Source organism: Capricornis sumatraensis, chromosome 23 (assembly GCF_032405125.1).
Source record: "Capricornis sumatraensis isolate serow.1 chromosome 23, serow.2, whole genome shotgun sequence".
NCBI classification, from domain to species: Eukaryota; Metazoa; Chordata; class Mammalia; order Artiodactyla; family Bovidae; genus Capricornis; species Capricornis sumatraensis.
The window spans coordinates 51649094-51671846 of record NC_091091.1 but is presented as its reverse complement, the minus strand read 5'-3'; the positions used below and the strand labels follow the sequence as shown (position 1 = coordinate 51671846).

At 62.5% G+C, this 22753-nt stretch overlaps 2 protein-coding genes across 2 annotated transcripts; one reads left to right on the top strand and one right to left on the bottom strand.

The window, feature by feature from the left end:
• Window positions 1-4978: 4978 nt before the first annotated feature.
• Window positions 4979-7487, top strand: CALY (calcyon neuron specific vesicular protein). The gene is made up of 4 exons (XM_068961861.1): window positions 4979-5101; window positions 5455-5568; window positions 6234-6347; window positions 7173-7487. The coding sequence occupies exons 1-4, from the start codon at window positions 4979-4981 to the stop codon at window positions 7485-7487; spliced, it is 666 nt and encodes a 221-aa protein (XP_068817962.1).
• A 7431-nt stretch (window positions 7488-14918) lies between these two features.
• On the bottom strand, window positions 14919-21488 carry LOC138070383 (uncharacterized). Its single transcript, XM_068961589.1, has 3 exons — window positions 21403-21488; window positions 17723-17937; window positions 14919-16503 (listed from the first exon to the last, which is right to left on the bottom strand). Exon 3 carries the CDS (start codon window positions 16472-16474, stop codon window positions 15248-15250), a length of 1227 nt encoding a protein of 408 aa, XP_068817690.1. The 5' UTR covers window positions 16475-16503; window positions 17723-17937; window positions 21403-21488; the 3' UTR covers window positions 14919-15247.
• Window positions 21489-22753: the final 1265 nt, after the last annotated feature.

Here is a 22753-nt window from a genome sequence, read left to right as displayed (position 1 = left end):
TGGAGCGTGGACGTCACGTAAGCGCTGTCCTGGTGGAGAATGACGGACAGATGGCCCGCCGCCCTGCGGCAGGTGCCCAGGTGCCCGCACGTCATCCGCAGGCCAGCCCCGGCCAGACCTCGACACACATCAGGAAGAGCACTCACCCCCCGCCTGGGGTGGGTGGCAGTGGGGGCGCTTTGCTGGTCTGTACCGCCCGGGCGAGGCGCTCAGGGAAGGGCCCCGTTTCAAGACCCTAAGAAAACCCTCCTCTTTGGGCGCCTGGGGAGTCCACAGCAGGGCGACCCCTCTCCCAGCCCAGGCCGGACAGTGGCCGCCTGAGCCTCCCTGTCCAGCACCTCCCACTCACCACCCTGCAGGTCTCTCTGTCTCTGCCGCCAGCAGGGGCTCCACCTCTTCGTTCCCGCCGGTCCACCAGCACGGGAGCCCACAGCAAGGCCTGGACGGCGGAGTGAGAGCCGACGCCTGTGCCCAGGAGCCACGGCGCTGGTGGTGCCGTTACCTGAGAAGGGTCTCGCAGGACACGAGTGTGGGCGTTCGGAGGCCGGGCAGGCTTTGTGGCGCAGAGCCCCACTTCGGCGCTCACGGCCCTCTGAAATCCTCCACAGTGGGGACGGGGAGCCACATTCAGAGTTCAGGGTGGACAGCAGCCCTTGGTTGTACCCTTTACCCCCACAGGGTCCTCGTGAGGAGGGCACAGCCAGTCAGTCCATCCTTTACGGGAGGGTGGGGGCCCAGTCCTAGACGAGGGCACAGTGTGGGCACTTCTGTGGCCGGCCCGCTGTCCCCTGATTTTGTTTTTAACTTTTTCTGTTCTGAAATATAACGAACTCAGAAGAGGACGTGAAACAAGGGTGCAGCCTAATGATCATAAGTGAGCCCCAGGCATCCAGCATCCCGGTGGAGACAAGAAACGCCCGCAGTCCCCTGAGCGGCCCCTGGGGCTCTGCTGACCCAGGAGCTGGCCGCGCCCCCGAGCGCCTGAGCGCCGACGGGTCCTGAGCGAGGCGGTGGCTTGCTTATTCTCCAACCTCCCTTGTGCTTGGCTTAGTGCTCTTTTGTGATTCAGGGCTGTTCCTGTAGGCTGCACGGCTCCTTCCCTTCACTCCACCGCAGGAACAGCGCTCTATTTTCGGGCCGTCCCGTGGTTGGGGTGTCCTGCTGGGTGTGCACGCAGGAGGGAGGCCGGCGCAGAGCCAACAGCCCAGGCAGAGCCCCACTTCGGCGCTCAGGGCCCTCTGAAATCCTCCTCTGTCCGTTTTTCTCTTGGGTTACCTGTGTTTCTTGACCACGTTGAGACGCTCTCTGCATTTTAGACGTCTGAGGCTTACTGGCTTCCTTGGGCTGCGGTGACAAATCACCACAGCCTGCACTCACTCACAGCTCTGGAGGCGGACGTCAAGGTGTTGGCAGGGCGGCGCTCCCTCCCAGGCTCCACGGGAGGCGCCCCCCACCCCTCCTCGTCTCATCCAGCCCCCAGGAGCCCCGGGGGTCTCTTGGCTTGTGGCCGCCTCCCTCCAATAGCTGCCTCCATCTTCACGTGGCCTCCTGCCTGCGTGTCTGTGGCCAGATTTCCCCCTGCTTATAAAGACGCCAGTCACTGGATCAGGGTCCACCCTAGTCCAGTATGAGCTCATCCGGACTTGATTACATCTGCAGAGACCCTATTTCCAAAATAAGCTCACGTCCACACGTGCCCAGAGTAAGGACTTGGACAAACGAGCCTTTGCCCGTCTGAGGAGCTGGAGATATCTGCTCCTAGTCCCAGTTTCCGTCTCTGCCCCGTGAAGGCGGTGTTCTTTCGGGCAGAAGCTCAGTATAGCTAATTGACAGTGGTGTCAGTTTCAGGCGCACAGCGCAGTGGTTCGGTTGTACACGTATCTGACTGTTCTTGTCTGGATTCTCTCCCATTATAGGTCGTTACAGGCCTTGAGTCGAGCTCCCTGGGCCACAGTGGGCCCTTGCTGTTTGCATGCGTGCATGCCCAGTCACTTCAGTTGCGTCCAACTCTTTGAGACCCTATGGACGTAGCCTACCAGGCTCCTCTGTCCGTGGGGTTCTCCAGGCCAGAATACTGGAGTGAGTTGCCACGCCTTCCTCTGGGGGAATCTTCCCACCCAGGGATCAAATCCACGTCTCCTGCATCCTTGCAAATGGGTTCTTTACCACTGAGTCACCAGGGAAGCCCCTTGCCATTCACCTGGTTCAGGTATCAGTTCAGTCCAGGCGCTCAGTCGTGCCCGACTCTGCGACCCCATGGACAGCGGCACACCAGGCCTCCCTGTCCATCACCAACTCCCGGAGTTCACTCAGACTCATGGCCATCGAGTGGGTGATGCCATCCAGCCATCTTGTCCTCTGCTCTTAATTTTAATGTAGCTCTATTCTCGATGTTTCCTTTTGTGGCTAGTGCTTATCCATGACACTGAAGGGCTTCCCCTCCCTAAGGCGAGGCAAGTGTTTTGAGCTGTCTCCACGATGCTTGTCCACCTCGGCTTTTCCACCTGGAGTAGATTTTTCTGTGGTTGTGAGGTGGGGCCTGGGTCCACCGTTTGCCATGTGGACGCTGTTTATTGAAAGGTGGCTGTGCCCTCGCTTTGCAGGGACGCCTCCTGACCCGTGTGTGGGGTGTGTCTGCGGGCCTTCTATGCAGCGACACCACACGGCTGTGTGATGAGCTGGCCGCCTGGCAGACCCGACCCCCTCGGACTTTCCCAAGCTGTCGTGAGTGTCTTTGTCCCTCTACCTTCCATATAAAATCACAAAGCCTGTTGAATTTACACACAAAAATACATTCATCTTGGACTTTTGATTCCGATTTCTTGACTCTATACACTTTGAGGGGAAATGACATTTGTAAACATGGAGCCTTCCAAAATCCATGACTGTGTCCTTCCCGTTCAAGGAATTTAGGAGTTATTAGGTCCTAGTCAATAATGTTTTGATGAAGGTTTCCTGTTTTTCCACAGGGAGGTCCTTCTAATGCCTTCTTAGACCTACTCATGAACATCTCATTATTTCCAATACTGTTTTAATGGAATCTTTCAACAAGTAATATTCTAATTTTTTTGTCACTGGTACATAAAAACAGAATTGATTTCTGAATGTCTTAAACTCAACTCTGCTTAACTCACTTTTAATCCATATAGCTTTCTGCAGATTCTTTTGGATTTTCTACACACACAAGATGCTTTCTGTGACTAAATGAGAGTACTACCTAATCTCCTCCGGGCCTTGTACCTCTCATTTCTCGTTCCTACCCTGCTGTTTGGATAAGACCTCTACAGCATGATTTATACAACTGATAATAAAGGGCCTTGTATCTCCCTCCCAATTTTTGTTTATTTTGTTTTGTTTTTTTGGCTGCTTAGTTTCCTGACCAGGAATCGAACTCCTGCATGGAAGCATGGCCTCTTAACCACTGGACCCAACCAGTGGTCCAGAGAAGTCCCCAGCCCAATTTTAGAAGCAGAGCTTTCTCTGACCACATTCAGTACGGGGTGCTGTAGGGTTTTTGTGGATAATCTTGATCAGATTAAGGAAGTTTTCTTAGTGTGCTAACAGACGTTTCCCACACTGCTTGTGGGATCTTAGTTCCCCGACCAGGGATTGAACCCAGGTCCTCGGCAGTGAGAGCACAAAGCACTAACCACTGGACCACAGGGGATTCCAATAATGTTTAAAATAGTAAACAAATGTTGAATCTTATCAAATACATTTTCAGCTACTATTGAAATTGACCAGATGAATTTTCTTTTTTATTCTGTTCATGTGGTAAAACTATTGATTGCTTTTCAGATGCTAAATTCCAAACTATACCCAGGCTTTGTCTGTCTTGCTCGATCCCCTGTGCTTGCCTTTTATCTGGGACCTTGTCACTGGTTTTGGTGGGTGGCACAGCCTTCAGCCTCCTCTCTCTCGCGTCCTTGCCAAACGCTGAGATCAAGGCTGTTGGCCTCACAAGCTGGGGTAGGTGCCCTTGTTTCCTCTGGATGAGTTTCATATGAAATTTGCATTGTTTCCTGCTAAGTGATTGGAAGAATTCAGGGGTGATGCTCCTTGGGCCTGGAGTTGTCAGAAGATTTTAGCAGCAGATCTAATTTCTGATGGACATGGGGCCGTTTCTCTCTTCTCTGATGGACCCAGCATGCTTTGTGTTTCTCTTTCTCGGTCAGCAGTCATTTCTTGTGTTCCTTTCCTCAGCAGTCAGCCCAGAGGCGGAGCTGTCTGGCCCTCCGCAGGGGAGCTCTGCCCTCCCATCCTCTCCGCCTGCCACTCCTGCTCCTTCTGGGGTCCCAGCCCCCCAGATGGCCCACCCCCATGTGCCCTGTGACTCCCACGCTCCATGTGGCCAGAGCTTGGGTTTATTCACCAGCAGCCTCTTTCTGGAGCTCTTCGCTACTTCCCATCTCCAGCAGGGTCGCCAGATAAAATATAGGACGCCCCGTTACATCTGAATTTCAGATAGACTATGAATAACTTTTTAGTATAAGTGTGTCCTGTATTACATATTACATGGATATGTTACGAAAGGCAAAAGCATCCGCTGCTCCTCTGAAATTCGGATCTGACCTGGTGTCCTGTACTTCTATTTGCTACGTCTGGCCACCCGACTCACCGGGCTTCTGTCTGGGATTGCTTTCTGTTGCTTGCCACTCTTAGAATGTTCCTGGAGCCGTGGGCCAGTGGAAGACTGTGGTGTGCGTGTCTGGGCAGTCACCAGTCAGCGGCGTTATCACCTGCATGGCTGTGGGGCTCAGAGGAGTCGGGCGGGCAGGAAGGGACTACGATCTTGTGGCTGGACTCACCCGGTTCGTCCTGAGGAGGTTGGCCTGGTCGCCCATGACCTGTCCCAGCTCTGGTGTGAGGAGCCTCAGGGCTAACCTGGTCCCGCTCAATGTCCAGGTGATCTGGGCCTCTGTTGGGTGGCCAGTGACTCTGTGTCTGCCTCTGGACAGGACGAGGAGTGCCGTCCACCATGGTGAAGCTGAACTGCAGCTTCTCTGGGAAGACAGGCTCTGGGGACGGGGGTACCATGGACAGCGTCCCTCTGATCAGCCCCCTGGACGTCAGCCAGCTCCAGCCCTCGTTCGCTGACCAGGTGAGGGGTCCTTCCCAGCCTGCCCTTGAAACAGAGGACGGTGGGCCAGGCAGCTTTAGGTATGGCCTCCTCCAAGACAGTGCACCCAGAAGAGGAAGGGCCAGGCTGAGCCCGCCATGTGACCCGGTCAGCTCCCCCAGCACCCAGAACCACCCTTTCCTCGGAGGGCCTCTTTCCATGGTCTGGCCAGGTCCTGGCCTGCCTCAGCCCCAGCAGACTTCCAGCATCTCTTTGGCCTCAGCTGGTAGCCACCAGAGCCCCGCCACTGGCACCCACACTGCAGGCCGCTGACCTCTGGCCCCTCCCTCTCAGCCCCCCTAGTTCAGGGCCCCCTGCATCATCCCTTCCCACAGGTGGTCATCAAGACGCAGACGGAGTACCAGCTGTCCTCTGGGGACCTGTCGACAAAGTTCTCTGACCTGGAGGGCCAGAAGCTGAGCGGGGGCCCGGAGGACATGCGCAGCAGGGTAAGCGCCCGGCCTGTCCCTGGGGGTCAGGGCTGGGGGGGGGGGGAAGGACAGGCACTGCCAGCTGTGGGCACCCAGACTCGGGGCTGGGTGGGTGGGCGGGGCTCCTTGGTTAGCGTCCTGCTCTCAGGAGCTGGACGGCGAGCCACCCCATCAGAGGTGCGGTCAGTTCTGGGCAGCACCAGGTTCCTGCCTGGGAGGCCGCTGCCGTAAAGCCGGGGGGAGCCACCGCCGTCAGCGGAGCTCCTGCCCTGAGACGTGCCACCTGCTCCCGCCCCGGACCCTCCCTCCTGGGTCACCTGTGTCTCTTCCTCCGTGACTCCCGGGTTCCCGCATATGATGCAGAGTCACTTTTCCTGCTGTGTATCTGGCAAATGTGTTTCCCCTTCCGTTTCTAGCTCTTTATTACTGACAGCTTTTATAATCTGTTGTTCGGTCACCGAGTTGTGTCTGACTCTGCGCCCCCGAGGACTGGAGCCCGCCTGGCTCCTCTGTCCTCCGCCCTCTCCTGGAGTTCGCTCAGCCTGATGAGTGATCTCTGGAGCCTCTCATGTTGCAGTGACAGGTCTGCCCCTCCTCGGCCTCCTCTCTGAGAGGCCACTGCCCGCCCCCCCGCCCCCAGCCCAGCCTCACCCTCCCCTCTGCCTCCAACCTGTCCACCCCAGATGCCCACGGGCCGGATGATCGCCTTCACCATGGCGCTCATGGGCTGCCTCCTGATCATGTACAAGGCCATCTGGTACGACCAGTTCAGCTGCCCGGATGGCTTCCTGCTTCGGGTAAGTCCGGCATGCTGGGCACTGGGCCTGGGAAGGGCCGTGGAGCCCCGTGCCAGGGAGGGTTCCGTGGGGAGTCCAGGGGAAGGACTGGCCTCCCCACCACTGCCAACAAGAGGGCAGTGGGTGTTCCTAGCTCTGTGGGAACATCACCTCCCAGGAACAGTCAAGTTTTACCTTTAGAAAAATTCAAAGAAAAGGTGTTTTAGCAAGAAGTTTTCTCGCCCTGTAGTCTAAACAGTGAAGCCTAAGGAAGGAGGTGGCGGTGGTGAGTTTCCCTGCGCTTGGCAAGGGGCTCCCCTTCCTCCTCCTCCTCTCTCAGCTTTCCTCATAAGCAAATGATTTTTTTCAGTGTATTTTTTCTGAGACTCTGAAGTTTTCAGTAATTAAATCCTTCTCCTTTCCCCGTGGTTTCCACGATGAAAACGCACCCCACAGTGGCCACCAGTCCTCACTATACGCCCAGGGGTTCACCAGGCTGCGAACGCCCCGCAGTCGCTGGGACACCCTGGGGACCCGCGGGATGCGGGCCGGTCAGCCACCCGCCTTCTGTGTGGGGCTGGCTCTTGGTGGCGCCTTCAGTTCTGAATCGGACGCCGCCCCTTGGTGACTTGAAGTCAGGGCAGAAATAAATGCATTTAGGGGCCCTGCCTCCAGTATTATCGAACTGCTTAAAAGCAGAAGGTGACCGCCCAACCGCGGGTGGCCCTGGAACATGCTGCCCGCACCCCGGCCGACCTGGCCTCCCGAGCCGAGGGGCGCGGCGCTTCCCACCGGCCCCGCCCGCCACGGCGCCCCGCTCGCGCCCCTGACGCGTCCTTCCCGCAGCACAAGATCTGCACCCCGCTGACCCTGGAGATGTACTACACCGAGCTGGACCCCGAGCACCACCGCAGCCTCCTGGCGGCCATCGGCGCCTACCCGGTGGGCCGCAAGCACGGCACGGAGACCCCCTGGCTGTCCGCGAGCTACCACGCCTTCAAGGAGGGGCCCAGGAAGTCGTCCAGGGCGCAAGCCCGCGCGGCGGCCGCGGCGGCGGTCACCGAGCCCTCCGGGAAGCCCCCCGGGGACGCCTCGCTGCAGGGAGAGAAGGAGGCGGCGCAGAAGGTGGCGGGGAGCACGCCGCCCCCAGCCCCCCAGTGAGGGCCTCTGAGTCGCAGCCGCTCCGCGTAGGTGTGCCCCGGGATAGGGACCGGGGCCCCGGGGTACGAAGTCCAGTCTGCTAGAGGCTTACCCGGGAGTGCTCTCCGCCCTGGAGACCCGCCTGCCGGGCTGGGGCCGGGGGCGGGGCGGGGGCGCGGGCGGGGGCGGGGCTGAGGCGGTGCTGGGGGCGGGGCGGGGCGGTGCTGGGGGCGGTGCTGGGGGCGGGGCGGGGCGGGGCTGGGGCGGTGCTGGGGCAGGGCGGGGCGGGGCGGGGCTGGGGGCGGGGCGGGGCGGTGCTGGGGGCGGCGCTGTGGGCGGGGCGGGGCGCAGCGTCAGGTGACCCGGAGGCGGGAGGGCGGAGCTCCGCCTGGCGGTCCCCGCCCGCAGGTGGGCGCTGGGCTGCCCTTGCGCCGCCCTGCCCCGCGCGCCCTCATCGCTCCTCGCTCTGTCTCCGCAGCGCCTGTGGCCGCCCTCGCCCGAAGCCGCCCCCGCTGTGGTCACTGTGGTCGCTGTGGTCGCGCCCCTGCTCCCGGGCCCCTCCTTGTTGCCGCCCCTCCTGCCCCGCGTGAGCCGCTAGCTCTGTCGCTTTTCTCTGAGTAAAGATTCCACCTGGTTTCCCCTGAGCATCCTCCGTCCTCGGCCTTTTTCCTGCCGCCCCCCGCCCCCGATTCGGGCGCGCTCCCGCTTCGTGCCCCGCACCCCGTTTGGGCGCCCTCCTGCCTCGTGTCCCCTTTACCCCGGGTTTTCTTTAGAAAAAAAGCTTTAAAGCTCAACTTAAAAACAGTTATTAATCTAGTAACCTTCGTATATGCCCTCACTTATTCCTTAGTATGTCATTGTCACTGTTCAGTCGCTAAGTTGTGTCCGACTATGACCCCAAGAACTGCAGCCCGGCAGGCTTCCCTGTCCATCACCGTCTCCTAGAGCTGGCTCAAATTCATGTCCATTGAGTCGGTGATGCCATCCAACCGTCTCATCTTCTGTCCTCCCCTTCTCGTGCCTTCGATCTTTCCCAGCATCAGGGTCTTTTCCAATGAGTCGGCTCTTCGTTCGAATCAGGAAGCCAAAGTTTGGAGTTTCAGCTTCAACATCGGTCCTTCCAGTGAATGTTCAGGACTGATCTCCTGTAGGATAGACTGGTTGGATCTCCTTGCAGTCCAAGGGACTCAAGAGTCTTCTCCAGCACCACAGTTCAAGAACATCAATTCTTTGGCGTTCAGCCTGCCTTCTGGTCTTATCCATTTAGTATATTTAATCCCTCTGAACTTTTTAAGACATCTCCCCAAAGAGACAAACTTCATTAATTAGATTTCCTAACGATTTCAAATCCCAGGAATCTTCGGAACGTTTTAACAGCCTGCTTCTCAGGACCACCGCCTAACACCACAAGGTCAGAGTCAGATCTTAAACTGAAATTCCCTCACCTCCTAGAAATAAAACCCAAGGGTGTTGAGATGAAATTTAAACCATTTCAAATTAAAACAGTTCACCGGTGCTGTTCATCCTCGTAAGGCCTTCCTGGGTTTTCAGCAGCAAACCTCATGAACTGATGCTCCCCTCACCCCCTCGGGTGCACCTAAGCTGAGAGAGACACACGATAGGGCCCCACCCTCCCTGCACATCCTGCGGGCTCCCTCAGCCCACCAGGCTCACCCGAGGGGGCAGGCAGCACCGTGCTGGCTCCAGGACACGCTTCCAGGATGGACTCAAACCAAGAGGGCTGTGGGTTCCGGCCAGCGTCGGCGTGGGCCGGGACGCGGCTCCGGGTGGCCTGCCAGGCCCCCTGCAGAAGGTCCAGCGGCAGACTCTGCAGTAGGACTCTCCCCTCCTCCCCGCCTCCCCCGGCCCCCTGCGCTATGATGTGGTAGTGACCCTTCCAGGGTCCCGTCTGCACACATGTGCACGCACTCACATGCACACACACAGTCGTCCCTTGGTACTTCAGGGATTGGTTCCAGGACCCCCCCACAGATAGTGAAGTCTGTGGGCACCAAAATTCAGGGATGCTCAAGTCCTTTACAGAAAATGGTGTAATATTGGCATGTAAGCTACACACATCCTCTCGCTTACTTTAAATCATCTCTAGATTCCTTATAATACCCAATACCATGTGAATACTTTGTAGATAGTTGCCAGCTTGACAAATTCAAGTTTTGCTCTTTGGAACGTTCTGGATTTTTTTTTTTTTTTTTCTGATGGGGAATTGGTTGACTCCTTGGATGCAGAGCCCAAGGGTACATAGTCGCATGTACACAGGCACACGTTCACATGCCAACAGTGTGCACACACGCACTCCCACCTCCCCTCCAGGCGTCAACAATGCAGCTCCCTCCACACACACACACACACACGCCCACACACACACACACATCCTCCTTCCCCAGCTGGGGCAGAGGGTAGGGGTTGGCAGAGGGTCAGCGGCCTCGGGTGTTGGACAGGGACTCCCTTCGGAACGGGCCTCCCAAACCTGCCGGCCGGTGGCCACATCCGCAGGTGGGATACCCCCCCTCGGATTTCCTGCCAGTCGCCCCACAGCCAGCACCATGTGGCAGGGACCTGGGCCAGCAGGAGTTGACTACAGCCTTGCCATGGTGGTGTGGAGCTTCGCAGTCTCTGGGGCCAGCACCCTGAAACTCAGTCTTCTTGTCTGTAAAACTAGGACCCGGGCAAGCCCCCCAAGTTGGGGTGCTGGAGCAGGGTCCGCCCGGGCACATGGGCCACTCTCTCTGGAGCCAGGCTTCCCAAGCCCCTAGGGTCACCCTGCCAGCTCCCAGCTCCAGGGTGCCTTTTGCACACCGCCTCAGCCAAGGGCATCCTGCAGGGGACCCCCCACCCCCACTGTGGCTTGTCCTCACAGCAGCCCAGTCACCTGTGTGGACCCCCGCAGCGCCAGCCAGCCCAGCTGTCTTTTTGGCCAAGACGTCTCTCAGCTACGGCTGGACCCTAAGACCCGTAGGGATCGTCTAGAAAGAGCTGGAATCTGCCCTCTGCCCCAGCTTCGCCTGATGCCTCCAGGCCCCAGCCAAGTCTCCCCCCTGGGATGGGCCTCTGGGGAGAGGACCCCAGTTCATGGCCTCAACACAGTGCCCAGGACACCCAGAGCAGGTGCAGGACAGCCCTCTGCTGTCCTCAGGCTGAACCCCACCTCCCTGTCTCCTTGGGTGAAGATTATGGCAAGGACAGCTCTGGTTCATCCCAACCATCCCTGGTAAGGCTCACCTGACCCACAGGGCAGAGTTCAGCCAGGTGGAGGGTCAGTGGAGGGGCCTAGAAAACCTTAGGGAACATCAGGGGTCCTAAAAGGCCCTGGAGGGTCCTATGGGGCCTGGGGAGCTGATCACTGAGTCCCAGGTCACGCCTGCTGAGTCCAGGCCTGAGCTGGGATAAGGGGGTCACAGGATGTGACTGCCTTCCTCTTTTGTCTCATGGGAAACCTCGGGGCCAAGGTGGGGGCCTCTGCAGAGTCTGCGGGGGGCACCCCAGCAGTGGCATGCCGGACTGGTGACCAGCAGCCTTGTGAGGGGCTCCCAGCACTGAGCAAAGCCTCGGTGCCCCCCTGCCTGTCACCTCACTGAGAGCTAGCCCCAGGCCCAGCGGAAGCGCTTCCCAGGGCATCTGCCCACAAAGGTCCCTCACCTGCCCAGAGTGGGGGTCGGGGTGCTGTCCTGGGCACTGGGGGTCCTTTCCTTCTGCTTCCACCCTGAAGACCCCACTCCCGGGTGCCCCCCAGCCTCTAGCCACTGGTGCTGGTGGTGAGGCTGAGAGGCCAGAGCAGGCAGTGTGACCCCGGGCAGGCCTGGATCCAGGCTGCAGAAAGGTGGGTGGGGGTCCTGGTACCCTGGAGCAGCAGGCCGGCGTCACGCGGCCCCTGGAGTGGGGGGCTGTGTTGGAGGTCGACCATCCTGGGGGCCCTCAACACCTTGGAAACCGGGGGCCCTCTCGAGGGACCACTCCTCCAGGCCTAGCACCCCCACCCTTGATGCTGTCCTTCCCCGACGGCGGGGTCTGCACAGGAAAGGGTGGGGGCCAAGCCCCATGAGCCCCATAGAGCCCCCAGGGCTGGCTACGGCAGGGCCTACCTGCCCCCACACACGGTCCAAAAGTGGCTGTGATTTCCCACACGCCCTGTGAGAGACCATTCCGTGGAATGGCTCATTTAAATGTTTTCCCTTTCTTGTTGCACAAATGTGCTAATTCAGGATGAAAGATCTCAGCCTTTTGAGGTGACAGACTGCCCTGCTTTCTGCCTGTCTGCCATGGCTTGGCACTACAGGGCAGGAATGCCGCTGCCATCAGGAGACACAGGGCCACGGGCGTGCACACCTGTGGGTGCACGCACATACGTGTGCATGTGTGCCCACAGCGGGGCCTCGGGCCCTGCCCCCAGCCCTGGCCCCGGCTCCCAGTGCTGCCACCAGGAGTCTGGCATGAAAGGGCAACCGTGTGCCCGGCTCTACGCCCGGGGCTCACGCTCGCTGGCACCGACAGCCTGGGCACTGAGTGGACCCTCGGGCGGGTCAGGCGCAGCCAGGGTGGACTGTGGTGCCACCTTGTAGCCTGGAAGTCAGCTCCGGCCTGGAGTTGGTGCGGTGGACTCGTGCTGAGACTTTGCCAGGGACAGAGGACCAGTAGAGTCGGGGGGCGGAGCCGTCCCTGGAAGGCAGCAGGAGCCTCCGCTGCTCCTTGAGCTTCCTTCTCCACGTGAGGCCCAAAGGCGACCTTGCCTTGAGCATCTGAGAGGCCAGGTGTTGGGACCCTCAGGGGTGGGGGGGCCCATGTCCCCCTGGAATGTTCTGAGACCAAGGCCATTCAGAGAGCTCGGAGCTTACAGGACGTGCCCCCTCTGGGTAGCATCCATCGCCACGTCCTGGCCACGCTGCTCCCCCATCAGCCCGAGCAGGGGCTCCAGGTCCTACGGGCCAGGGAGAGGCTGCAGCAGAGCCTGTCGCGGGGCCCCCGAGGTCAGGGCCCCTCTGCCCGGTGCCTTTGCTCACACTGGCCCTGGCCCAGAGCCTCCACTTTTGGGCCCTCGTACCCTGGCCAGTCTCCTCCGGGGGACCCTCCCTGTGCCACACCGGCTCCCTCACCCTGCAGGCCCCTGGGTCAGCCCCGGGGCTCCAGCCACACCCGCCTCCATCGCCTCTGCTCACCCTCTCCCTCCTCGCTTCCAGATCTCAGGGGAGCCTCTGAGTAAGGCCCCCCTGGAGTCTCAACCCTCCCCCGCAGCCCCCATCACAGGTGCTGTGTCCCAGCTCACTGGCCCTGCTCGGCAAGGTCAGGAGGTGGACACAGTGGGCACCCGTGTGTCCAACCTGCCAAGCAGCAGACGTATTTGGGATGGACAAGAGGGTGGGAGAACCAAGCTCAGGTCAGCTTCCCACACGATGGGCTCCTCTACCCTGGGTCAACTGTGTCCACACCTGGACTATCCCCACCCCCAGGTGCAGCTCCAGGCCCAGGGAAGGCCTCAAGTGCGGCCTGCAGTCCCCACTCCCATGGCCAGGGCCTGCCCACAACCCCAGGAAGGGTCTAGCTCGGACGGCAGCCTCAGGCGAGGGCAGGCGGAAGGGCCTCTGACCGGCGTTGGAAATGGTGCTGGTGGCCGGCTCTGTGCTCAGCTGTGGCTGGCCGGGGGCACAGACAGCCTCAAGCAGGCCGGGCCCACTGCCCAGAGCCCAGAGGGGGGGCAGGCCCCCAACTCCGCACAGCAGGCTGGGGTGGTGGGGGAGACATGTGGCCACACACATGGAACCCTGCCTCCCCCTTGCTTGATCTTGAGAGCTCACGCCTCGGCAGCCAGCCAGCCACTCAGTTCCTCTCTGTTTTCAAGGCAACAACAGGATGCTGGCCCAACTCCCTCACCCCTTCTGGAACTTCTTCCTGGGCAGCCAGTGGGGGGTCCTTCTGGCAGCAGCTTCCTGCCTTCCTGCCAGTCTGTGTGCTGAGGCACCTCAGGCAGATGAGGGGGAAGGAACCCATGGGGCAAGGAGGAGCCTGAGTGTGATTTTAGAAAGACAGACTGAGGCCTTGCAGGGCGGGGGGCACGGGGCAGGGCTGCGCCCACAGCAGAGCCCGGGAGGGACTGTGGGGCCTCGGGGCCAGGGAGCGCCTGGTCCTGGGTGTGGGCCTGCTTCCCAGGGGTGCAGCACACGGGTGGGGAGCCGGGAGTCTGAGAGCCACAGTCCCAGCTGAGACCGGGGGAGGCGAAGCTGCTGGTCAGCTCGGGGTGTGTCCACGGCTGCTCCGCGCCTTCCCCTAGTCAGACTGAGGTTCACCCACAGAGGCCCCGGCCAGGTGAGGTCTCTGCACTCATGGCCCCAGATTTCGCAGGAGCCCCTCCAGACCTGGTGTCTGGGCCTCATCACAAGGTGGAGGCCAGAGGGGTCCAGAGGGCCCCAGTCGGAGGGTGTGCCCGGGGACCCTGGGCCCGGCAGCCCGGCTGAGAGCGGGGCCAGCGCGGTGGGTCCAGCCCCCCCAGTGCAGGTCTCTGGGCTCTGGGAGCCACAGGTGGGTGTGGGGGAGTCCGTGTATGTGTGTATGTGCGAGGGTGTGTGGTGTGGCTGGAGGGGAGGCCCCCGAGGAGAAGGGGAGGAAGCTGCAAGGCCCAGGGGACGGGAGCTGGGGAGCCAGGCTTAGGCCTGAGCTGGGACAGGGCCCAAGGAGTCGTTCTCCGAGGCTCACATGGCAGGGAGTGCCTGCACCCTAGGAGCTCTCAAGCTGGGACATCCCTCAGCTTTGCCTCAGACCCTTTCGGGCCTCGGTTGAGGGTCCTGCTGCTGCCCCTGACCCGTCACATGCCTCCCCACCCCTCAAAGCACAGGGACCTCCAGTCCTGCAGGGAACCCTGGCATGCCAGGCTCCTCGCCACCGGCTCCAGGAGGGACGAGCTCCTCCAGGATTTCACATGTGCCCCAGAGAGGGTCCAGTGACTCAGTGCCGGGCTGAGGGGCACACACAGTGGGACCCCAGCCCAGGCTTGGCCACCAGGGAAGTAAAGAACCCTCTAGTTCCGGTCGAGGCCCAGTCCTCTGCTGGCCCACCTCACAGAGGCCCTGCGATGGCCGGGCTCCAGCTGCATGAGGCCGCAGGTATGGGTCAGGGTCGGGGACCAGGGTGGCTGCCCGGAGCCTGTGCCATTCCAGGGGAGGAGCTCCCTCCATGCCCGTGAGCTTCCCACATGATGAGCCCGTCACCCCGACCCACCTGGACTCTGCTCGGGCAGTCTGGGGGTGCCCGACCCTCGTTCCCTCCTGACTCAAGCCCTGGCTTGACAGGCGCCCTGCGCTAGGACCTGGTGGTCAGACCCACTGCTAGAGCGTTCGCTCAGCTGCTTGGTCTAAATAAACAGGCTTTCAGACCAGGATTAAATTAGATGCTAGCTTGTTACATTCTATCTTTTGTTTCCAAACACAACATCCTCAAACACGCACAGTCCGCATTGCCCGCCTGCTTTGACAGAGAGGAGGAACCCCACAGGCTGCTTGCAGGCCCTCCTCAGTCAGTTCAGTCACTCAGTCGGATCCGACTCTTTGTGTCCCCGTGGATGGCAGCTCTCGAGGCTTCCCTGTCCATCACCAACACCCGGAGTTTACTCCAGCTCATCTCCGTTGAGACAGTGATGCCATCCAACCATCTCATCCTGTCTTCCCCTTCTCCTCCTCCCTTCAATCTGCCTTCAATGCTCAGGGCAGCCCGGTCCTCAGGGACCCCCAGGGGTGGCCGGGTGTCCAGCAAGGGGCCCTGCCTCTGCCCTCAGACCGTCACACGGGGTTCACCCCGACCGCCCCGAGTCTCCTCAGCTGCAGGGACACAAACTGGCAGAAGCAGAGGCCCACCTCCAGGTGGCCCGGGGCCCCCGCGGCCTCCTCCCAGTGGGGGAAGTGCGCATGGGCCAGGCAGCAGGCGTAGCTGGACGAGAACCGCAGGATGGCCTCCTGGAACGCGGCCTCGCCCTCGGGGGCGCCCAGGAAGGCCCGCTTGCAGTCGCCCAGCACCACGTACACGAAGTACAGCTTGTTCTTGGTCTCGCAGCCCACGAGCACAGAGTGCGGCGCCAGCAGCAGGTTGGCCTCCCCGACGCGGCACGCCAGCTCCCGCAGGGTCCTCCTGGAAGACCTTCGGAGCCAGCACAGGGTGTTGACGCTTAAGATCATGAAAAAGGGGCAGAAAAATACATTGGCGCTGATCACGAGGAGCCGCTGAGCTGGCTGGAGCTCATGCAGCCCCAAGATCAAGGGTAAGAACAGCGAAACCACAGCAAGGAGCAGGAGGGCTACGGCGAGGATGACCCTGCAGCCCAGGTGACGCAGGAAGCAGCGCGGCGAGCGCACGCCGTTCACGAGGCCCATGGCTCGCTTGTACAGCTCGGGGTCCTCCAGCACTTCCTTCAGGGCGTCCGGCACGGCCAGCGTGCTGAAGCTGCCCACCTCCCACGAGGGCAGGCTGTCCCTGTTGATGCAGTCCAGGGTCAGCAGGGCCTTCCCGCTGTAGAGGGCGGGGGCCGAGCGCAGGGCCGGGGGGCGCGCCAGGCGCTGGTTGGGGGTGCACAGGAGCTGCACCAGCTTCTGGAAGAAGCGGCCGTCCGTGGCCTCCAGGTAGGTCAGATGGCTGAGATGCAGCGGGACCCGGCAGGGCCGCAGCAGGACGGGCAGGACCGGCTTCCTCTCCAGGCAGGAGCCCACGAGCGACAGGTCGGCCTCCAGGAGGCACCAGCGGCTCTGCACAAAGTCCTCACTCAGCACCAGCAGCACCTTCTGGCTCTGCTGGATGCAGCCCGCCATGTTCTCCAGCACGTTCCTGCCGGGCGTGAAGTCCCGCTCGTGCAGGCACACCCTCAGCCCCGGGAGCTCGGCCTCCAGGCGGCCGGTGAGCCCGTGGGTCCACACGGCGTCCACGCTGCTGTAGCTCACAAACAGGTGGAACTGGTCGCCGGGCCTCAGCGGGGGGATGCCCGGGGCCCCGCCTTCCTCCCCGGCGCAGGAACCCATGCGTGCTGTCCCGGGTCTGCCTCTGGTCCCTGAGAAGAGAAGCGCCCTTAGGCTGCAGGAGGTGGAGACGGACAACGGCCGACCCTCTGCAGAGGTGCAGCCGCAGACGCAGCCGGCAGCGGTCAGCCCGGGAAGACACCAACCGCCCAAACCTGCCAGGTGTGGTCAGTGACGGCCCGCCTTCCCCCTCCCCACTCGGGACCCACCAGAGGAAGTCACAGGCGCCCCTCACCCAGCCCGAGGACACAGCCTCCCGGGGGGCCCTGAGCCCCTCCCACTCTGGGGCCCGCCTTCGGGTCTCCACCGAACCCCAGTGACCGGGACCCTGCTCCGGCACACCCTGGGGGTCTGCCCTCTGCGGCGCCCACTCAGGGCCTCTGGGGACATGCACAGGACATCTGGCTCCAGAAGGGCTCGCGGAGGCCACACCTTCAGTCCCCTGTGGCTCAGGTGTCCAGCGGCATGGGGGCCTGGATGTCTGTGCCCTCCCAGACTTCCTGTGCTGAGATCCTAACCCCGTGGTGATGGTCTCAGGAGGTGGGGCTCTGGGGATGTGACAAGGCCACCGGTGGAGCCCCAGGCGGGGGTCAGTGTCCTTCTGAAGGAGACCCCGTGGAGTTCCTGCTGTCCCCACCCACCCCTGCACGGAGACCCGGTGTCCAGCAACCAGGAGTGGGCCTCAGGGAAACATGCTGGAAGCCGAGGCCTGCAGCCTCCGGCCTCCGGGGCTGTGGGAGGGCGCTGGGGCTGTGTGGTCGCCGCCAGTGGTGCCCCGGGAGGGGTCACGTGTTCAGGGCCCTGGCCTGCCTCTGCTCTGCACGCCTCCTCCCACTGAGGCCCCGCCGCGCCCGTCCAGGAGCCAGAGCTGAGCCTGGGCCGCCCTCACGGGTCTGCCTGCTTGTCCCCAAAAGCACGTCCTGCAGGCGTCCTCGCGCGCCCTCAGCCCCGTGCAGGTCCCAACAAGCAGCCCTCAACCCCGCAGGCCCAAGGCAGGCTGTGACCTCACGGCCTCTGGGTCCTCCGGCTTGGACCCTCCCCCCTTGGGGGAGCAGGGTGGGGTCACGAGGGCCAGGTCAGCTCGGGAAGACCCTGTGGTCTAGCCCCCTCTGCCCCTGCCACAGGGCCCCTGCATCCCGAGTGGGCCGGGCAGCTGAGAACCAGGGGAGGGGGCGCTGAGGCTCAGAGGGACACCCTGGGGAAGCCAGGCACTCGGGACGCCCCCCATCCCTCCCCGCCACCTCCTCTCACCTCCAAGGGGGGGAGGGTGCTCCCCCGCAGCTCCAGGCGTCTGGGAGGCAGAGGCTGCCGCTGTGCTTCCTGGGCACCAAGGGCCTCCAATGTGCTGCCCACGCTGCCCGCTCCCCACGCCCGTCCTCAGAGGGGGCCTGGGAGCAGCCGGGGCAGGTCTGCCCCAGAGGGAAGGACTTCTGCAGCCGAGGCTTTCTGAGACATCTCTGCTAAATCTGATGAACAGCAGGAAAGTGAAGGAGGAAGCAAACTGAGGAAGGAGGAGGTTTCAGGGGAAGTGGCCAGTGCAGCTGCTGCTGGGCAGAGGCACAGGCTGGTCGCGGAGGCAGGACGGCCAGGGCTCCCATGGAATCCAATTGTTGGTGGAGCCAGGCGAGTGAGAGGCCCTGGCGGGGCCAGGAGCTCTCTGGAGGCTGGGCTGAGCCCTCCCGCTGGAAGTAGCGAAGGGAAGGGCCGGGGTGACCCTTCTCAGGAGGGCAGGCCAGGCTGGGGTTAGCGGGGGAGCAAACTTGATAACTGGGGCTGGCTGCCAGCTCCCAGGGAAGTTCCCAGCTGCCAGTGACCCTCCCCAAACAGCTGCTCTCCTCCAGGAACCTCCCCGGGGGCGGGGCCGGGCGGCCACACTCTGCTGTGGCTTCTTGAAACCCTCACTCCCTTCACCAGTGCCGCCCAGTGACCAGGGAGGGCCACCTGTGTCCCTCGGGGCCTGGACGTCTCCCTCTCACCTGGGGAAGCCGGCCCCCAAATGCTCCTCTCTGATCTGGGCCATTGGACACGCCTGATCACTTGAAATACACCGCTAGTCAGCCTCATACCCGAGGAAGAAACACAAGCTAAATCAAAGAGGCACTAAGTCACTCCAGTCTTGTCTGCTCTTTGCGACCCCGAGGACGATAGCCCATCAGGTTCCTCTGCCCATGGCATTCTCCAGGCAAGAATACTGGAGTGGGTTGCCATGCCCTTCTCCAGGGGGTCTTCCCAACCCACAGATCGGACCCAGGTCTCCCGCATCGCAGGCGAGCTCTTTCCCGTCTGAGCCACCTTTCCACTTAAAAACCTGAGATGTCACATCGGCAGGAGAGAGTTCGAGAAAGCCCAGGGGGACCAGAGCACTGCACACAAGGGAACGGAGCTGTGACCTCCGGGCTCTCTTCGGAGCCCCAGCAGCACTTCCGCTAGACCGCGGCGCTGACCACAGATGCTGACTGTGCAGGACGGATGCTCCAGGCCGGAGCCCCTCGGGGGGCGCCCTGGGGGGCTCGGTGCTCTCCTGGGAGCACAGCCCAGAGGACTCCCGCCCAGCTGGGCTGGGGTCCTGCTCTGCTCTCAGCACCCTTGACCTGGAGGAGCGGGGAGGGAGTCAACACTTTGCGGTCCCAGCCTCGCGCTCCCAGCGCTCTCGGGGACGGGCAGGGCTGCTCCCTCCTCCCTTCCCATCAAGGCTGGACTGGAAGACCTCAGCCAGCTGCTGTCTGAACCTCTGATCGGCGTCTGGACACGCGCGGATGCTGCCAGGGGGAGTGGGCCCTGCTGGCCAGCGGGGTCCCCAGTGGTCTCCACTGAGCTCCCGGGGCCCCTCTCCTTGCAGGCCCCTGGGTCAGCCCCGGGGCTCCAGCCACACCCGCCTCCATCGCCTCTGCTCACCCTCTCCCTCTTGGCTTCCAGATCTCAGGGGAGCCTCTGAGTAAGGCCCCCCTGGAGTCTCAACCCTCCCCTGCAGGTGCTGTGTCCCAGCTCACTGGCCCTGCTCGGCAAGGTCAGGAGGTGGACACAGTGGGCACCCGTGTGTCCAGCCTGCCAAGCAGCAGACGTATTTGGGAGGGATGAGAGGGTGGGAGAACCAAGCTCAGGTCAGCTTCCCACATGACGGGCTCCTCTGCCCTGGGTCAACCGTGTCCACACCTGGACTATGCCCACCCCCAGGTGCAGCTCCAGGCCCAGGGAAGGCCTCAAGTGTGGCCTGCAGTCCCCACTTCCCTAGCCAGGGCCTGCCCACAACCCCAGGAAGGGTCTAGCTCGGACGGCAGCCTCAGGCGAGGGCAGGCGGAAGGGCCTCTGACCAGGGTTGGAAATGGTGCTGGTGGCCGGCTCTGTGCTCAGCTGTGCCTGGCTGGGGACACAGAGAGCCTCAAGCCGGCCGGGCCCACTGCCCAGAGCCCAGAGGGAGGGCAGGCCCCCAACTCTGCACAGCAGGCTGGGGTGGTGGGGGAGACATGTGTCCACACACATGGAACCCTGCCTCCCCCTTGCTTGATCTTGAGAGCTCACGCCTCGGCAGCCAGCCAGCCACTCAGTTCCTCTCTGTTTTCAAGGCAACAACAGGATGCTGGCCCAACTCCCTCACCCCTTCTGGAACTTCTTCCTGGGCAGCCAGTGGGGGGTCCTTCTGGCAGCAGCTTCCTGCCTTCCTGCCAGTCTGTGTGCTGAGGCACCTCAGGCAGATGAGGGGGAAGGAACCCACGGGGCAAGGAGGAGCCTGAGTGTGATTTTAGAAGAGATAGACTGAGGCCTTGCAGGGCGGGGGGCACGGGGCAGGGCTGCACCCACAGCAGAGCCCGCGAGGGACTGTGGGGCCTCGGGGCCAGGGAGAGCCCGGTCCTGGGTGTGGGCCTGCTTCCCAGGGGTGCAGCACACGGGTGGGGAGCCGGGAGCCTGAGAGCCACAGTCCCAGCTGAGACCAGGGGAGGTGAAGCTGCTGGTCAGCTCGGGGCATGTCCACGGCTGCCCCGCGCCTTCCCCTGGTCAGACTGAGGTTCAGCCACAGAGGCCCCGGCCAGGTGAGGTCTCTGCACTCACGGTCCCAGATTTCGCAGGAGCCCTTCCAGACCTGGTGTCTGGGCCTCATCACAAGGTGGAGGCCAGCAGGAGTCCAGAGGGCCCCAGTCTGAGGGTGTCCCCGGGGACCCTGGGCCCGGCAGCCCGGCTGAGAGCGGGGCTAGCGTAGTGGGTCCAGCCCCCCCAGTGCAGGTCTCTGGGCTCTGGGAGCCACAGGTGGGTGTGGGGGTGTCCGTGTATGTGTGTATGTGCGAGGGTGTGTGGTGTCCCTGGAGGGGAGGCCACCCGAGGAGAGGGGGAGGAATCTTCAAGGCCCAGGGGACGGGAGTTGGGGAGCCAGGCTTAGGCCTGAGCTGGGACAGGGCCCAAGGAGTTTCTCTCCAAAGTTCTTCCCTGGCTCCCTAGGGCTACATTCCAGGGCCTGGGTACAGCTGGAAAAATGGCCACATCTATTTCTTTAATGAATGAGTGAATGAGCAAATGAAGCCAGTTTACACCCGAGCTCTGCGCCCTTGCATGAAGAGCTGATTGTTCCAGATAGAGAACAGACGCCCCAGGAAGACGCGTGCAAACGGAAGGTGCCCTCCTCAGACTACCACCCCCACGTCTGCTGGCCAGGCCCTCACCGCTGTGGGCAGAGCTGGGGGCTGAGGGAACCGGAGCTGACCCCCAAGGGCACTACTCCACCACCACCCCCGCCCGCGCCATCAGCTCGAGCTCCCAGGGACAAGTGCCACGGGGTCCTTCACACCACCCCCTCCAGGAGGGCCCAGCACCGCCTCTGAGGCCCTCGGTCCAGGACGACCGGGGTGGGGCTTTTGTGGCCTGTCCCCTAAACCTGTCCGAATTTTCTCTCCTTCTCCGTCTCATTCTTTCTACAAACACTAAAAACAATCAAACAGTACCTGGGAGACACACCTGGTCGTTTTGTGGGCTCAGGACGGCTGGCCACGCACGGCCTCGCTGAAAGAGCCCGGCGGTGTCTCCGCGGGCCCGCGCAAGGGGCCCGGGACCGGGCGGGGCGGGGCGGGGCTTCCCCTCGGCGCTGAGCGTAGGCTCCGCCCCCTCGGCCGTGACCTCGCCCCCGCCTCCTGCACAAAGGGGACCGGGACAGGAAAGGGCGGGGCAGGGCGGGGCTTCACCAGAGCGTAGGCTCCGCCCCCCCGCCCATGACCCCGCCCCCTGCCGTCGGTTTCTGCGCTGGTTTTAATCAAGTTGAAAAGGAAAGGATGAAGAGGAGCTGAAACCAAGGGGCCTGAGGGCAGCTCCGCGCGCGGTAGGAGCGCTGAGGACGCCCCGAAGCCGGCGGGGGCTTCAAAGGGGCAACTACCCCGGGTGAAGACGGAGGCGGGAGGCCGGGGAGGAGGCGGAGGCGGGAGACCCGGCAGGAGGCGGCGGGGAGGGGAGAGGCGGGGTGTGTGAGGAGGGGAGAAGCGGGTGTGTGAGGAGAGGCAGGTGTGAGGAGAGGAGAGGCGGGGTGTGTGAGGAGGGGAGAGGCAGGTGTGAGGAGAGGAGAGGCGGGTGTGTGAGGAGGGGAGAGGCGGGTGTGTGAGGGGAGAGGCAGGTGTGAGGAGGGGAGAGGCGGGTGTGTGAGGAGGGGAGAGGCGGGTGTGTGAGGAGGGGAGAGGCGGGTGTGTGAGGGGAGAGGCAGGTGTGAGGAGGGGAGAGGCGGGTGTGTGAGGAGGGGAGAGGCAGGTGTGTGAGGAGGGGAGAGGCGGGTGTGAGGAGAGGAGAGGCGGGGTGTGTGGGGAGAGGCAGGTGTGAGGAGAGGAGAGGCGGGGTGTGTGAGGAGGGGAGAGGCAGGTGTGAGGAGAGGAGAGGCGGGTGTGTGAGGAGGGGAGAGGCGGGTGTGTGAGGGGAGAGGCAGGTGTGAGGAGGGGAGAGGCGGGTGTGTGAGGAGGGGAGAGGCGGGTGTGTGAGGAGGGGAGAGGCGGGTGTGTGAGGGGAGAGGCAGGTGTGAGGAGGGGAGAGGCGGGTGTGTGAGGAGGGGAGAGGCAGGTGTGTGAGGAGGGGAGAGGCGGGTGTGAGGAGAGGAGAGGCGGGGTGTGTGGGGAGAGGCAGGTGTGAGGAGAGGAGAGGCGGGGTGTGTGAGGAGGGGAGAGGCGGGTGTGAGGAGGGGAGAGGCGGGGTGTGTGGGGAGAGGCAGGTGTGAGGAGAGGAGAGGCGGGGTGTGTGAGGAGGGGAGAGGCGGGTGTGAGGAGGGGAGAGGCGGGGTGTGTGGGGAGAGGCAGGTGTGAGGAGAGGAGAGGCGGGGTG